The sequence below is a fragment of the Peromyscus californicus genome, unplaced genomic scaffold (assembly GCF_007827085.1).
Source record: "Peromyscus californicus insignis strain IS unplaced genomic scaffold, ASM782708v3 Scaffold_14__1_contigs__length_90479793_seg_2, whole genome shotgun sequence".
In the NCBI taxonomy this organism is placed as follows: domain Eukaryota; kingdom Metazoa; phylum Chordata; class Mammalia; order Rodentia; family Cricetidae; genus Peromyscus; species Peromyscus californicus.
In genome coordinates, this window is record NW_026294436.1 from 14,988,493 (window position 1) to 15,006,930 (window position 18,438).

The window sequence follows — 18,438 nt, forward strand, 5'->3', positions numbered from 1 at the left end:
TTTATTCTCTCTCATATCTGCAATAAAAGTCTTCTCCTCAACCATACCTTGAAGCAGCCATGTCCTCAGTTTATACAATATTATCTTTATAGTCATTGCTATTATCAGTTACTCATGAGCTAAAACACAGCTGCACCGCTTCTCCAATTTCTCCCTTTGTTGTCATGAAAGATAGTTTTTTCTTTAGCAATAAAGCTTGTTTTTTAACATATTCCCAAAATTTCCATTTCAACATAACTTTTTGTCTTTTAAGCGTATTTATATGGCTTGTTTTTATTGAATTTTATAAACATTAAACAAGTTTAACACTTTAAAACTTAGAATTCACTTTCCAAAGTCACACTTTATTATTTAAAATTATTTCTAGAATTTGTTATTTTCAGTTGATCTTGGGTTTTATACATTTGGGTGGTGACATTTATAAGCATGGAGATGGAAGAAATGCTTGAGTATAGTTTTTTACATTGAATAATTTTTACATATTCACCATTATAATGGAAAACTCTTCTGTCTTCATTTAATATGTGGAATAATAAGCCATGAGGCTGTGCGTTTCCTTGGGAACTTTGCTTAAATATCTAATATACCTTTGCATTTTAACCTCATATTCTATGGCCAAAAGGATTAAATGGTGACATTAAACTGGTGGTTTTGTTTGGCTTGTTGCTTTATTGACTTTTTTTGGTCAGATCTCTTAAGAAAACGTTGTTTTATTTTATTTTGATAGAAATTGACAGCCTGACGCTGGTTGTTTTCACTCCTTAGTTTTACCTTTAGCTAAGTACTGAATTCATTCTATTCTTTTGCATAATTACTCTTAATCCTTACTATTGTACAGAAATGCAGTGCACATTAGTAACCTGCAAGGTGTGGTCTTAATTAGTCAAAAAGTTTCAACTGTTACGGTTTATTTTGTTAGTAACTGAATGAAAAAAAAAAAAAGGAAAGGACATAACTGCTCCTGGGTATGGTGGAAGAGAAAGCTTATTATAGATATGTGGGAGCATAGTCAGAGGCAGGGACTTCTGGGAGAATCCAGAGTGGTCGTAACCAGACTCAGCTGGCCATGTGAGGAGACAGGGAGGGGAAGGGAGAGGCAAGAGGGGAACCAGGTATAGCAGATTATATAGGGAGGGGTGTGCCAGCCAGGAGAACCCTGTAACAGGTAGGGACTGGGGGATACTGGGAGAACCTGGCAGCCAGGTCTGCTTTGATATGTTAAGTGGGCCCCTCAGCCATTTGTCCTGGGTTTGAAACCTAATAATAATAAATTACTGATTATAAATAAAAATGACTCCCTTCATGAAATAAGTTGGATTTCCTCTCAATTGAGTGATATTGGATTGGCAATTAGTTGATGCTAGCACACAATATACACATGAGGATTACTTGGCTCTTTCTCAGTTTATCTCCAAACTCTAGTAGCTGATGTCTCTGCCAGTGTGTTTATCAGTTTAAAACTGAGAGTCTATCAAGAATCTTCTATATTCTGCACCTTTTTTTTTTGGCCTGGTTTCTGTCTGCTCTTGGGTATAAACAGGATAAACTATATAAATTAGGGTTTGTCCAGTGAAGGGGAAGATGAATCTCACTTACAACTTAAAACATTAGCTCTCTGAACAGATGAAGATAGGTTTCTTCTGTATCCCAAAATCTAATCAATATTTATATGTATAATTCAGCTATGATTTGGTTTAAAGGGGCTTATTGGGAAATGTTATCATTTTTACTATTTTCTACAGAAAAAATATTTTCCAGTTTGAAATAACCCTGGACTTTTGAATTATAACCTGTTTTTATGTTCAGTAAAATAAAATAAATTGGGGTTTGTCTTTTGGCCTAAATTCTAATTCACTGAGTATTTCTCACTATGAGTAAGGGGCTTAAAAGAGTTGCTACATTTTTACTGTCAAAATAAGGTTCTGCTAAAGGTGAAACATGTGCTCCAAATAAATAAAATCCACTTTAAAAGATGATTGTAGATCAAACTGGAAGAATTCTTATTTAAAGCCAGGTCTGGCTGCCAAACTTTAAACAGAATAAAAATAAATGAAGGACATCTACTTTTATAAGCAGAAATCATTTTTTCTGCTCTGTGGTGTGTGCTGGTGAATGTGGCAGATTTTCTAGTATATATCTTTTACTATTTGAAATGAAGAGAAATAAGTAATTTGGTGTAATAATGCCACTCTGGCACTTTACTTATATATTGATATTTTTGTTTCCTCTTGCTGCATAACAGATCAACATAACTTAGAGAGTGGCAATGACTCCCCCTTAGGCACTTACAGTAGACTTATTTGAGTTTTCTGCTTAAGGTTTGACAAAGCCAAAATTCAAGAGTGTTAGCCACCCTGATCCTCTTTGGAGAGTTTGGAAAGAATAGGCATCAAGGTGCATTCCTTTTCCGCAGACCTCAGTTCCAAAGTTGGTACAAGGTTCATGTTTCCTGGGTAGCCTTTTTATCTTCAAAGCAAGCAGTGCATTTGAATCCTTCGAATCTCTTTGACTTGACTGTTTTGTCTCAACCAAAGAAAACTCAGCTTCTAAGAGGCTTATTGATGGGGCAGACTTACTTCAGTTTTTAAATCTGTATCTTAGGGTGAACTGACTAGGAGATAAGCTACTTCTGTAAAAGCCCTTCACAGCAGAGCCCAGCTTTGTGTTTCATTAAATAGAACAAGGATGGGGAATCATTCTTGGGTAATGTCTTTGGAATTCTGTCTCCTGTATCTGAATGTAATCTGTAACATACGTATGCAGGTGGAATGTGAGGTTACTGGACTAAGGTTCGGAAGCTCTGAGGTTCAGTTCGACTAATTTGTAACGGATTCTGGACTATGAGACCATAAGACCAGTCAGGAACTGTGTCTTCTTTATTTCCATGTTTTAGATATGACTTACAGAGAGTGAAAAGCCCACTTGGCCAAGGGGAAGTGGAGAGCACGTTGAAACTAATCCACCAACATGCAAGGAGTCCTCTTTGGCAGCACTCCCCTGTGCAAACATAGTCAGACCATTTCCCTCTATAAGCAACAGTTCTTTTCTTCCTTCATTTCTTCCTTCCTTCCTTTTTTTGGGGGGGGAGGGTACCTGGCTTTCTGTGTCTTAGATTTTATTGTTAACTTGGTGATCTAGAGTCAGAATTGTAAGAATACAGTGTTTTAATCTTTGAAGGCCTTAAGATCCAAAATAGAGATTTTGACATTTTCGTACTTTGGCCTGTGTTTCTGTTGGGATGTTAGTATACATAATGTCTCTCTCCATTTCTTAAAAATGTGAAGCTTAGTAGCCTGAGGATTAGCTTGAATGTGTATTGTGTTTGATGCCTAATTGGCTCCCTACTACTAATGAGAATAGATGCCTGGTCCCTGCCCTGTGAGGAGCTGGATTTGAAATGATAGATAAGAAGGAAGAGAAGGAAAGAGTTTTAAGTCTGTCTGAGTTACCAGCACTGTAGGCTCAAGCACAGACTATAGCTAGTTGCTTCTGTGAGTCCTCTGATAGTGTGACTAGTGATCTGACGGTTGTGCTAAACACCTTTATTGGAAGTCTGCCTTCTTTCTAACACGTCTACTTCATTGCCTCACCTGAGACCTAGTGAGTAGCTTTCATTACTGAATCTGGTGGTGTGTCCTTCATGTTTTACTGAAAAGGCTCAGCAGATGAGAGATGAAAGCAGTATAGACTCTGAGTCTTTGTACTATTCAAATATTTCCTTAGTGAGGTTGAAACTTTTCTAACTTCAGCTAATTGAAATTGCTGAGTGATTTGGTGTGTCCACTTACCCCAACATTGCTGAAAATGTTGTTTTAAAATACTGAAGAGGGACTGGAGAGATGGCTCAGAGGTTAAGAACACTGGCTGTTCTTCCAGAGGTCCTGAGTTCAATTCCCAGCACCCACATGATGGCTCACAACCATCTGTAATGAGATCTGACTCCCTCTTCTGGTCTGTAGGGATACATGCAAACAGAACACTGTATACATAATAAATAAATAAATCTTTAAAAAAAAATACTGAAGAAACGTACTTTATTTTGCTATGAAAAAGTAACCTTCAGAGTTCCATATTGTGTTCATTTAATACAGAAATTTGCTGATTTAAAGAAAATACCAATCCACAGAGGGGTTTAGTAACTTCTCCCAGTGTGTGTCTCGAGGAATCTCTTTCTCTGAACCATCTTTGATTTCCTTGTTTAGCAAACTCTGAGGTTTAGGTGTATGAATTAAGAAGCAAATTTTCTGTTTGAGTGTGAAATTTAATAAAATCTCTCTTATTATATATTCAGCGGCCCCTGCAGTCATTTGGACAGACAGGAAAAAGGTCTAAGGTATAGTAACTATTTGGTGTGCTGGCATGCCAAGGCCTTCCTTCATGCTTGATGAATTCTTGTTTTCATACAGCACTACATTCAGTTTAGTTTTCTCATCTTTTGTTTGGGGCAGAAAGCTTCTTTTGTTTTATTTGGGTTTTTTGTCTTGCCTAGTTGCTTTTGTGCATTGCTTTTAATTATCCTGGGCGGGGGTTTTTGTTGTTGTTGTTTTTTAACTATAGAGAAAAATTTCTTTCTCACCATTTGTTGGATTTGAAATTGGAATTATCCCCATTCTTGCTATTGCTATAATTTTTAAAACTAAAATTGTTTATTTTCACTTTCAAGGGGTTTTAGTGCTATTCAATTATATATCTAACTTACACATTCATCTACTTTTTTATTCGTGGTGGAAACTAAAAAGAAATTTAGACACTCTCTAGGGGGCTTTTGAATATGCCCTAATTTATGAAATGTAGTGTTAATTTTAAATACTTCTCTTTAGTCAAGCTCAAAGTTAAAGCTAGTTCGGAGCCTTGCAGTGTGTGAAGAATCTCCACCACTCCCTGCAGCAGAGATATCACAGGAGACCCAGGTAAACTACAACAAAGCAAAACAAAAATTACTTGAAGACATGGTGGAACTGGAGACAGTCTTTGATATGGGTCAATGAAAGTTGAGTGTGAATGTATTCTTTCTTTCATTTCTGGTAAATAAAACTGACTTGATAATACTTGTTAATGAAAATCCAGATGAGTTAGGAAAACTCTACTTCAGTCTGAGGCTTACAATAGAGATTCTTCTTTTGGGAAAACTTTTGAGATTATATTATTACCCAGGAATGTGACTTCAAGGAAGTTATAAATTAGCTGGCGGTAGTGGCACATGCCTTTCGGATCTCTGTGAGTTAGGGGCCAGCCTGGTCTACAGAGCGAGTTCCAGGACAGCCAGAGTTACACAGAGGAACCCTGTCTCAAAAAAAGTAGGACAAGGAAAGTTGTAAGTTATTGTTCGAAAGTATTCACTATTAAAGTACTTTCAGTGATTATAATTATGATATAATTCCTTTTTTAATTTTGGGTTTTGGGAATTTGTTGTATTCTTGTTGTTTCTCTGGGAACTACCTTGACTTCTGCTTAATAGTGTCTTATCTTAGCCTGAATGCATAGTAAAGCCAGTGTCCATTTTGCATGAGTCTTTAGTAGTTGTCTGATACTTCTCTGTCTGTTCTTATAAAACATAAGGTAGTGAGATTTAAGCAAATTACCATGTTTGAAGCCTGTGTTGTTTTTAATGCTTTGGTTTTTCTTACGTTAATCGTAACTGCAAGTTGTCTTTGTCTGGTGCTGTCTGAATAGGCTTTCAGTTCTGCTGATGATTATCAGTGGGATAACTAGGGCTGCTGGTGAGGGATGCTGCTTCATAAGAGGGTTTAGGCAACTTTATGTTTCTAAAGAAGCAAAACGACTAGTACTTATTTAAGAAACAAATTTTTTTTTAAATAATCATGACATATTGTACAGCTATTTTAAAATTTGAAATGTCATGCAGGAGTGGTGGGATACACCTTTAATTCTAGCACCCTGGAGGCAGAGGCAGAGACAGGTGGATCTCTTTGAGTAGGCTGTCCTGGTCTGTATAGAAAGTTCAGGCCACCCAGGGGTAAACCGTGATTCCCTGTCTCAAAAAAACTTTTGTCTCAAATGTTTTTGAAGCACATATCAGTTGTACATTTGTTGATTCAAGCAAACCTTTTCTGCTTTCCCATGGCTTAAGTGATGATCTTGAAGAGATACAGTAGATACTAAAGTTAGTTGTGACATGCATATAATGTGTCTTACTTTTACAAATCACTATATTTTATTTCTAAGATGCAAGAAAAATTAAATTCTTATTTTTTCATTGGAGCTATATAAAATATACATATGTATGTATTCGATTGAATGTATTTAGCAATAACATTTTCCTAGCAAAGTCAAAATTAATGTCAAAATATTTTACTGAGTATAGTTATCTTTAGAATACTTTTAAGCTTAACCCTTTTGGCACTTTGTTTTACAAAATGTGGTTGCTTCATATTAAGCATTACATGGCTGATTGTTAGTAAAGCTAGTGAGTTATGACATAGTCTGAAAGGGGAAAAAAAAAACAATAAAATTGTTCTTTGAAAGTAATTTTTAAAAGTTCTCTTATGGGCTGGAAAGATGGCTTAGCAGTTAAGAACACCGGCTGCTTTTCCAGGGAGGGGACCCAGATTTAATTCCCAGCATCCAAATGTAGCTCAAAATCATCTTTAACTCAGTTTCAAGGGATGTGACACCTCTTCTGTTCTCCATGGCACTAGACATGCATGGGATGCAGAGACGCACATGCAAAACACATAAAAATAAATGGAACAAAATCTTTAAAGGAATTTCATTTTTTGGTTTTGTTTCTTTTTTTTTTTTTTTTTTTTTTTCAAGACAGAGTTTCTCTGTGTAACAGCCCTGGCTGTCTTGGAACTTGTTCTGTAGACCAGGCTGGTCTCAAACTCAAGGGATCTGCCTTGATTAAAGGTGTGCGCCACCACTGCCCAGCTTGGCAATTTCTTTTATAAGTAAGATTAAAAAGTATGATTGTTCATGGAGTGTGTTTTGAAAGTTCATTTCCTCATTCTGTTGACAAAGTGCTGTACTATCTTAGCATCATGGCATTAATGATCCAGGAATTTTGAGGAAATAGGAAGGAGTGGCCATTCAAGAGTATATTGATACAGAGAAGTTTATACCTTCTGAGAAAAACTGTCGTGATCTTTTTTTTTTTTTAATTTCCTGTTTATTTTACCTTATGTGAAAAATGTTGGGGGCATTGGGGCTTGTCTTATAATACTACAGAAACCTATGTAGTAAAAATTCCTCTGAAAAATACTTACAGGATATATGTCAGCTATTAGGACATATACTGATCACAGATTGTGTATTACATTTTAAAAAGTTACACTATCCGTATAAGATATGTCAGAATTCAGTTATTCTACTTACTATGTTTTAAACATAATTTTTTTCATTTGGTTAATAATCTCTTATTGCCTCTCTATTTACAAGATATATTTTTGTTTAAAGTAGAAACCTCTTTTTCATGTTTTAAGTTGACTAAAATGCACCTGAAAGGGACTTAGAAAATACATGTTCTGCTATCTTTTCTCACCCTTGATACAATTTCCAACTATTTCTCTTCATGGTATGTTAATTTTTGGTGAATTAATATGACATAAAACTCATTATAAAAAAGATTGAGAAGCAATTATAAGAGAGATGTCATTCATGTGTGGTGAGAGTTTGTAATAGGGAAATAACCTTAATCACAGATGTTATAAATGCCATAGTAAAGAATAAAGAAATTGCAGCTTTCTGTGTACATGTTCCTATTATTTGTAGTTAGAAGAGTTTACATTGCCACCTTCAGCATTCAGAATGGGTTTTCTTTATGCAGGTACTGAAAACAGGATCAGCTGATGACAAAACACCAGCCTTCTCTACTAGAGTTGTAAAATATAGTTTGTCTTAAGTAATTTAATATCTATAAATTAATATCTATGACTCAGAGGAAATAATTTAGAAGTGAAATGTGCTAGTCATTGGAAGCACCTTTTAGTCAGGGCCTCAGAGTTCAGTGTGGAGTCTTTTCTCCTACATACATTTCATTGGCCTGTCAATGATAGTAGTCAGAAGCTTCAAAGAAGGAAAACTCCTAAATGTTGTCCTAAAAATTAATTCTATAGCCATTTACAAATATCTGAAAACTGTGGGAAGAATAGAAACAGAACAAGTTTAGAAATAAATCAACGTCACAAATGTGACATAGTGTGTTTGATAAGCAAGACAGAAAAGGCAGAAAACAGGAGTTCGTCATCCTGGTAGAAACTTCCAGTGGATGGCGTTGACTGTGTTTTCTGAGCATCATTCTGCCACTGAGCAGTATTCCCAGCCCCTGAAATTTGAACAAGAAATTTGGAAGAAACAATGAAAAAGAAAACAGTATCTAATTATCTTACTGTTTTATATATATAACCGAAATTCTACTAGCAGTTGTTTTGAAAATAATTTTGTGTGTGATGGAGAGGAAGTTTAAGAGAAATTCTCCTGGCACTAAGTTTGAGAATCCTGATGTTTGTATCCTCTGTGTTACTGACCACTTCTGCTACTACTATCTAGAAAAGTTAAGTAATGAACAAAAGTATAATTTAGTCTTTAACACTAGTCCACACTTTTATCTTTAGTTGAAATAGCCTGATGTTTATTGTATATTTCTTGTAATGTTACCTGAATAAACATAGCTCAACATAATCTTTGCCTTTCAGGGTATATAAATTGATTTCCTAGTAATCTCTGCTGGCTCTAAAATTGCTTTAATGACATTATTTTCAATATAAGATTATTCTCCATTTTGGTCTTTAACAGTATGGCTGCTTTATTGTTGTTACATGTTTCAGGAAGAAACATAATCTTATTTGATATCTTTCTAAAACAGCTGTGTAGTGATTAAAGGAGGCACAGTGATACATAAATCTCAAGTCAGAAAATAGGTGCCATGATTTGGAAAACTTTTCTGCTTACATTTTGTCTTGCAAGAGAAAGAGAGTGTGCTTATATGGGATACTCAAAAAATTAAACTTGAGCTAGGGATGTAGCCCAGTTGGTAGAGTGCTTATAGCATGCACAAAACCCTGGGTTCATCCCTAGTAACACATGAATCAGATGAGACACACTTGTAATCCCAGCACTTGGGAGTTGGAGACAAGAAGATTAGACATTCAGGGTCGTTCTCCTCTGTATAGCAAGCCTAGGATACATTAGACACTATCTCAAAAATTTTGTTAATTATTTTCCTGATATTAGTATGTTTCTCTTGTCATGGTTGATAATTGTGGTGAGCATCTCCACTGGAACAATAAATAGGTCAAGAAGACCTGAGTTCTGATCTCTAGGGTGTTTTGTAAATAAATGCAGTAAAACCATAACAGGAAACATACATTTTCTCCAAAACAATTTTAAAGGTCTGCTTTAATTGATACATTCAGATGAGCATATTAGGTGTAGTTTTGGTTTTGGTTTTGGTTTTGAGACAGCACCTTACTATGTTCCTGGCTGGATTGGAATTCACTCTGTAGACCAGACTGATCTCAAATTCAGAGATCCACCTGCCTCTGCTTCCTAAATGCTGGGATTAAAGGCGTGCATCACCATATCTGACTGAACAAACTGTTTTCACCTTTTTTCTCAAGACACTTTTTAAGTTTCTTTTCTGTTTGTTTATTTTGAGATGGGGTTTCACTATGTCGACCAAGCTGGCCTCGAATTCATGGTATTCATAGATTCGCCTGTCTCTGCCTGTGAGTGCTGTATTAAAGGCCCCATGCTACCACACCTGGCTTAAGTTGATTTCTAATTTATAAGTTTTAATTGGATAAAATGAAAATTTCTTGTCCTTTTTGTCCTTCATACAGTTTTGAGTTACTCAGGAAATGCCAATACTTAATATTGAATTAGTTTATATTTTCATGGAATAACTAATTTTTCCTTCCAACAGGAAAAAATTCAAATCCAGTTAACACAATCATTTGAAAAAGAGGAAAAGCCCTCAAAAGATGAAACAGATAAAGAAAAAGCCAGTGATAAGTTGCCCAGAAAAATGTTATCAAGAGGTTAGTAATTTATTCTTTATTTTTTAGATAAAAATTTAGTTTCATTATCAATAATTCCTTACCCCTTGAATAACACATGTCACATATCTGTATTGAAAATGGCATAGCAGACCGGAGGGATGATGTAATATTTACTCATCTGGTATGTCATGGGTATGTATAATGTTAAGATTCTCTAACCAAAAATTGTAACATAAATCTCAGTTACTAAGAAGAATGGTCATCAAAGTCCCTTTCCAGTCTCACTCATGTTCAAATGTCAGAATCATAGTTTGTGTTATATTGTTCAATACAAAGAACTGGTGTCATTTTAAGAATATTGTTGGAAACCCCAGAATGTTTGTCTTCATAAAGTTTTAAGGATCATTGAGTACTGCAGTGAAATAAAAATGTTCTTACTAGTTTATAAACGCTGTTGTGTTGACCAGTATTACCAGGATATTACATTTAAGGGATTAAATACACATGAATATTTGCGAAATTTTTTAAAAGCAGACCTTTGGCACTGAATTTCAAGAATCTTAAGTAAGTAATTTTAGAACTAAAATTCTTCCAAATTACTGTTTCTACTTATATACATTCAAGTGAATTAAGCTCTTTAAATTTGCTACAGATAGAAATCATTATCAGAATCATTCAGTTTTTCACCTAACTAACATGTTTGAATATGAGAATATGAGTACAAGAGGAACGTTAAAGAAATCAGGATAAATTTAGTCTGACATTAAGTTTAAGAATGTGTATGTTCATGAAGTTATATCAGCCCATGTCATAAATATATATGTAAGTTGAAAAATAGTGGTCATCTGCCTTTATCATAAATTTTTTTTTCCTACTTGGTCTTTTTTTTTTTTTTTTCTTCATGGGGCATCTCATTTTACTTAAGATAGACATAATGTACAAAAGGGAAAGGGATTTGTGGTAAACAACTTTATACTGGGTTTTTGTGTTGTTGTTTTTTAGATTCCAGTCAAGAATACACTGATTCAACTGGCATAGATCTACATGAATTTTTAGTAAATACATTAAAAAACAATCCCAGGTAAAAATTAAATTTATAAGGTTTACATTGTTTCTAGAGTACCATAACCTTGCTATATATGTTTTCATTATTGAGTTCAAATATTAGGATAAAATTGTAGCTCTATGGAATATAACAGAAACATTTTAGTTTCTTAGGAATAAGATGTTGGTCTACTAAATGCAGATGTATAAATATCTTTGCATTATGCATGTTATAATGATGTGCAAATCATTCCTATTCTTTAGAAATTTTCAGAAATACAAAGTTACCAATATATTTAGACTCTGAATTGTGGTTGAGAGAGATTTAATCATGAGTGTCTTTCCATAACATCCTCCATCTAAGTAAGAACTCTGTATATGCATCTCATTATGAGTAAATCTTGTTTTTTCTTATTTAGATTATAAACTTCCAATCAGAAGCTTTTTACACTGCTCATTTGAGTCAACATTTGAATTGGGAAATCCATTTTGCCTAGCATAGGAGGTGATTAATTTTAAACTTTCTGGCAAGGACCTTTAAGGACCCACAATGCACCTCACCAGCACTTTCCTGGGGTAAAAGATACCAAGGTTGAGAACCTTTCCTCCAGTTATTAGCTTAGCAGTGTGGTAGTTATGTAACAGTGGAATAAAGATGAGAGACAGTGTCAGCAGGAAGGAGCACCTGGGAGGGGATGTGAGTAGTGTCTTTTGTCTCTCTGGGACTTCGTTCAGTTGTGATTGTTGACTGTTGCTCTCAATCAAATTTGCTGTGTCTGCTACTCAACTTGATTTTCAATTTTGTACTTAGCTCCTGAAGGACATCCACCAAAATTAAAAATGGTCTTTTTTGCTATGAATTTGAAAGAAAACAAGGAAGGGTATATAGGAAGGTTTGGGTGGAGGTCAGGGGAGGAGGAAATGATGTAATTATATTGCAGTCTCAAAAAAAATAATTTTTAAAGAGTGGTCTTACTTCAGTGATGAGACCTGAAGGATCATAGGTCTGAAGTGAACAAGAAGACAAGCAATTCTGTGTGACTCTTTCTTTCTTGTTTCAATTTTATTTCTTAGTAGTCTCAGTAGAAAGATAGATTCATTACTTCACTGAACAGAAACTTATTGACATTTTCTGTAAATATGAGGAAGATATTACTGTCTCTGCTAGAGACACATGCTAATTAATTAAAATATAATAAATATTGTAAAGGAGATTGTTTGAGCTGCTGTAAAAGCCAGAGGGAGGGGCTAGGGACTGGCTCAGCAGTTAAGAGCACTGGCTTCTCTTCCAGAGGACTCAAGTTCAGTTCCCAACACCCACCCACATCAGGCAGCTCACAACTGTTTGTGACTCAGCTTCTGGAGATCTAACAACTTCTTCTGACTTCCGGGGCCACCCACGCAGGATATATAGTCACAATCATACACACAAACACACACACATATATGTAAAATAAAAATCTGAGAGAGAGAGAGAGAGAGAGAGAGAGAGAGAGAGAGAGAGAGAGAGAGAGAGAGAGAGAGAACATGCTACAACAGGACAAGCAGGGCATTGTCGCTGACACTTGCTTATTTGTTTGTTTATTTTTGTTCTTCTGTACATAGGGTTTCTCTGTGTAGCCCTGGCTGTCCTGGATCTCAACTCTGTAGACCTGGTTGGCCTTGAACTCAAAAATTCCACCTACCTCTGCCTCCAGAGTGCTGGACTTAAAGGCATGTGCCATCCTTGCCCAGCATGGTTGACATTTATATGACTGAGAAAGGAGGATTGCTACAGGTTACAGGTCATTGGCTACAATATGGAATCCTGCCTCAACATACAAAACGAAGCATAAACAAACAGCAAAGGACTCAACCTATGTTTTTATTGTTACTGTTGTTTGTTTGTTTGTTTGTTTGTTTTTATGTCCCAGCAAATTTTGAAAACCATAGGACATCAGGGATGTTTTAAAAGACCTGTGAATGCAACAGTGACCAATGAAAACTGTTCTCCTTGAAATGCCAGTTGTGTGAATTACTTAAGAGTTACTGGGCATAACAACGTAACTTGAGTAATTGCCAGATTTTAAATAGAACAATAATACTATATAATGAGACTGGTGTTTCTTTTGTTTCGTTTTTGTTTTTTGAGACAGGGTTTCTCTGTGTAGTTTTGGTGCCTGTCCTGGATCTCACTCTGTAGACCAGGCTGGCCTCAAACTCCTAAGTGCTAGGATTAAAGGCTTGCGCCACCACTGCCTGGCGAGATTGGTGTTTTTAAAGAATACTTTTTGGGGCATTTAGAGAGATTTCTTTGTTATAAAATACCATAAAGAAAGAGTGGCTGAAAACCATAACAAATAGAGAGGTACTACTAGGCTTGCTAGTACAGTCCTGCAGTCTCAGCTACCCTAGAGACTGAGACACATAGATCATAAGTTCAAGGCTAGCTGGGAAGCCTTAGAATCTCAATATAGAGAAAAATTGTGAATATAACTCAGTGATAGAATACTTGGCTAATATTCATGAGGCCCAAGTTTCAATCCCTAGTATGAGGGCAGAGCCGGGGAGGCAGGTTTGAACGATATTCAGGAAATAATCATGTTAGGAACTGATGATTATTTGAATGTGGAATGCTACTGAGATTAGCATGCTATGTTTCTGACTGAGCTAATAGCCAGTGTCACAACTGAAAGTTAAGAGGCAGTCAACAGTAGAACAGGATAGACAATTAAAAGGCTCCAGTCATCAAGAGAACGAGTCAGCAGTGAGTTACAGATCGTGAAGTCCTCAGTAAAGATAAAGCTTAATGGGGATGAGTTTACGCAGAGGTATTTAAACAAATGATAAGGACAAAATTATCTTAAAACGCTTAAGTTTAAAAGGTAGACATGAAGGGAAGGACTTGATCTCCAAAGCTGGCAGAAGAATCCTGAGGATATTTGGCCTAGATGTCAGCCAGAATGTTATAGAAATAACCTGCCTTCCCAGTGAGAAACCACTCTTAGAGATTAATAAAATAAAGCTCTTTACTGAAAAAAATTTATGTCTGGCTGTGGCCAATGCCCAAAAGAAGCTGGCCTTGAAGATTTTGCTAACTTATATACAACTGAGGCTTAAGCGTTCACATATAGTATCATCCTTAAATCTCTTAGGTCCCAATCCCAGATTACACTTTAAACAGCTTAAACAGAGACGAGAGACTCTTGAGTCTGGCCACCTAGTTAGATGGGAGATTTACATAGCAAAGATATTGCCAGAATTATTTCTTTAGTATACCAGTGTTGTCCTTTTGAATAGTTATTACCCGGGGTCATCTTGCCCATCTGGAAGAATTACGTATTTCTCAAGAGAGCTTTATGGCAGGCCCCTTGTGCTGCTCCCTGGAGCTTCCTACTAGACCAGTGGTTCTCAGCTTTCCTAATACTGCAACCTCATGTCGTGGTCACTCCCAACCATAAAATCTTTTTGTTGCTACTTCATAACTGTAATTTTGCTACTGTTATGAATTATAATGTAAATATCTGATATGTGACCCTTATAAAAGGGTCATTCGACCCTAAAGGGGTCACAACCCACAAGTTGAGAACCACTGTTAGAGGCATGCTCATTGAGGATGGGTCTCATAGCTAGTCAGTCCTGGGAACAATTGTCTATATTCTGCCATTATAAATTTTGGGGTGTTTGGAGGGATGTGTTCCCTTAGCTAAATTCTGCTTTGTGTGATTTAATGTCTCCTAAGCAAATCTATTAGGAAATCCTTTTTTATATTCTATTATTTTGAGTTTCTTCTACATCAAGACAAGAGTTTCACAGAAGACAACAAAGAGATAAATAGATATACCTGAAATATCCCATTAGAAGGGGAAAGTAGAAAGCTGCTGCCTACCTTAACATATTTTTCCTGCAGAACTGAGTGGATTCAGGAATAAATGGGAAGATAGGATATACACAGCTAGTCTGAGTAAGATCCAAGTAGGTAAAACTTTCCTCTTAACCTTTATCAAAAACAACCAAACAAAACCCAGGGACATTTTCTATTATGTGATTCTATTTTTGTTTACAAATATAACAGCTTTTTAAATTATCTGTTTAACCTTTTTAATGTGTGGTTTAAGGCTTTTGTATATTCACAGGTGTTTGTAGCTATCAAAGTTTTTAGAGCTTTTTCTTCCCTTAAAAAAAAAAGAACACCCTTTATCTGTCACTGTGCTAATAGTAAAATTAATAGATTACCCCTGAATTTCTAATGTGTTTTCTGTTCCTATATTTTTTCCTCTTCTGGACCATCATTTTAATCAACTTATCAAATACATGGTCTTCATTTAGTATAGTTTTTAGTGCTCACCCATATTGCAGCTTTATCAGTGCTTTATTTCTTCTGTATATGCAGTTTTATTTAAGCTAACAAATGGGGGAATAATTCATTTAGTGCCTGATGTATAAGTTACTACTAATGTCATTGTGTTTGTAGGGATTTAATTTTTTGCTAAATGGCTGAGCTCTCAATGAAGCAGATGATTAATATTACTTGATACACAATTAAGTACAGCAGATTTCCACTAAAAGTTTCACGATTGAGTATGTCCTAGAGAATTCTAGTAGATGCTAAATATATTTTTCTATTACTGCATTTATTTACTTACTTATTATTTATTTGGTGTGTGTATAGGGGGTGTGCATTACATTGTGGCTATGCATAGGTCACAGAAGAATTTTTCCAAGTTGATTCTCTCCTCCCACCACATGGATCCCACCAGGTCATTAGGCTTGGCAGCAAGCTCTTTAACCTACTGAGCTGCTTGACTAGCACTATATTTTTATTTTTTATTTTTAGCTGTTCTGGGGATTGAACTGTGGACCTCATGCATTCTAAGCTGAGCTGTAACCCCAGCCCTTCCACTTTTGTTCCTGTACATCATTAAATCCTCTCGTTTAATTCTCAGACTATTAAACGTTATTTGAACTGGTAAAGAATGAAGTATCTAAAATTTCTGTTGGCAAGAAATGTTTTCCGTGGCCTCACTATCTAGTCATTACACACTTGAAGCAAGGAACGTGAAAAAATGTGTTTGACAGAGTTACATTTACTGCCATAACTTTACACATTGTTGGTTTTATAGCCACATTTGAGTTTAATTTTGTTCTTTTTTTTCAATTTCACATGCATTGGTGTTTTGCCTACATGTATTTCTATGTGAGCGTGTCAGATCTTCTGGAACTGGAGTTACAGACAGTTGTGAGCTGCCGTGTGGGTGCTGGGAATTGAACCTGGGTGCTGTTGAAGAGCAGCCAGTGTTCTTAACTCCTGAACCATCTACCCAGCCCCCCATGTTTGAATTTAATAAGTAGGAAAGTATTACAGGTAGCTATAGTGTGTAAACTAATGGAGGAGGAAGCAAGATTAATGGATTACTCTTGGTAAGAAATTTTTTTTAAGTAATTTGGGTTTGCTCATATTTAGTTCTGTGTTTTTGTAAAGCACTCTTAAAATTGCTTTGATTGGAGTAATGTTACATCACTCTATTTGTCACATGATGCAGAAGTTTGACCAGGAGCATGAAGCATTGAGTGGGAGGTGACCTGAGGAGCATTTTGTGAATTTGCCATGCTGCCTCTAAAGTTAGGGCTATTCCAGTGACTAGGACACTGGAAACTCACGTATTATTGCTCCTTTATTTAACTTTAAGTAGTTTTTTTTGTCATTTTGATTGACATCCTTGTTTTTATAGGTTTAACGATAGCATATATTAGTTTACTTTTTAGCTTATGTCTATTACCAAAATACTTATAACTTTGTTTATCAATTTGAAAATTTATGATCTTGAACTACTACAGTGAATAAAAAGCCAAATGTGTAAAATTAAGACCTTGGGAAACTTACTGCTTCTTATGTCTCTAGTACATCCTACTAAGAGTGTGACAAGTTAGTTTAAAATAATCTAACTACAATCCATAGGTTACCATTTTAGTTAAGAAAAGCCTGATTGTCTATCAGTGGCTTATAAAATTAGTAGGTTTCATTTTGTTTCTCTAATTGCAGCACATTCAACCCAAAGAACATTTGAAATATCTTCTATCAGCTACTTATTTCGTATATAGAAAACCAATTTAAGTGTACTACCCAGTGAATTCTTTTAAATAAACTGCTTCTTAGTTTCTATCTTTAGTAAGACAGTTTATAAAAATGGAGAAATTACTGAAAGTTATATCATCTCAAAGTAACTTGACCCCCAAAAGTTCAGATGAAAAAGAGGATCTTAGGGGCTGAAGCAGTGGCTCAGTGCTTAAGAACAAACTTCCCTAACTCCCGTCCCATACCAATGACTTCTGCACTTGCATCAGATAAAGTCAGTAAGTCTAAAAATAAAAAGAAATTTAAAGAAAAAGAAGACCTAACAGTTAATCAGATAAGTCTGTTTCATGGGGGAGAGTCTGTGGGAGAAAAAGTCCTCTATTTCACCAAATTTAATGGAAGAAGATTTTGTAAGGACTTTATGAAATAGTTTTATTTCATGCAAAATGTAATTTGTTTAGAACCTGCATATTATATACAATCCACATATTTATATAATGATAACTATGATGCATGTTTTTAAAATAGGAAAGTTTTAAGAGATTATAAAAGGGTGTTCTGGGCAAACAGCTGAAGGAACAAGGTAGTGTAAGAGGTCCTTAAGGAATGGGGTAGATCAGGAGTAGTCCACAATAATAAGAATTTTGTGAGTTCATCTGGAAATGAAGCCCAGCTCATGCCTATCTTGTAGGAATATTGCAGAATTTGAATTCCAAGAGCAAAGGGAACCTCTCACAGATTAAACCAAAGGAATGCTGTTGTTACTTGTATTCTTACAAGACTATTATGCATGCTCCACATAGAACAGGTTAGACCAGAACAAGGAAAATATTGAAATCCTGATTGCTAGGACACAGGAGTGTGGCAGTTGACCCAAAGAAAGCAAATAAAATTTGCAGCAATAATTAACTCACTAGGAAAATTATATCGAGTATGGTGTGGGATGCGGTGTAATCTGAGAATTCTGGAGGCTGAAGTAAGAGACTGAAATTTGAAGTAGGCAGGATTACGTAACAAGACTATTTTTAAAAACAAAACAAGAAAATAATTTGGGCTGAATGATACAGGTTTGCAATACCAGCTACTCAAGGGGGGGGGGGGGGGGGGGGGGGCTGAGGTAGGAAATCACAAATTCAAGAACTTTCTGGATCTCAGCTTGAGTTCAAAGCCAGCCTGGACAAGTCAGTAAGATCTTGTCTTTTAAAAGAAGAGGGAGAAAAGTCAGTAGGAAAAAAATGGGAGTGGAGAGATTGCTCAGTAGGTAAAGTATTTGATACACTAACATGATCACCTACATTGGATCCCAGCACTCATGTCAAAAACCAAGCTTTAGGGGCTGCAGAGATGTCACCTTGGTTAGGAGCAATTGGTGGGACAAGA

At 35.7% G+C, this 18,438-nt stretch overlaps 1 protein-coding gene across 6 annotated transcripts in view; it reads left to right on the forward strand.

The window, feature by feature from the left end:
• The window catches only part of R3hdm1 (R3H domain containing 1), a 139,578-nt gene that overhangs the window by 54,778 nt on the left and 66,362 nt on the right, over positions 1 to 18,438 (forward strand). For 4 of the 6 annotated variants that reach the window (XM_052736816.1, XM_052736814.1, XM_052736817.1 and 1 more), the window contains exons 4-7: positions 4,292 to 4,333; positions 4,821 to 4,910; positions 9,884 to 9,998; positions 10,962 to 11,040. In XM_052736816.1, the coding sequence (XP_052592776.1) occupies positions 4,292 to 4,333; positions 4,821 to 4,910; positions 9,884 to 9,998; positions 10,962 to 11,040 (326 nt within the window). The remainder of the gene's footprint in view (positions 1 to 4,291; positions 4,334 to 4,820; positions 4,911 to 9,883; positions 9,999 to 10,961; positions 11,041 to 18,438) is intronic. The other 2 variants (XM_052736818.1, XM_052736820.1) reach the window with 1 other exon arrangement.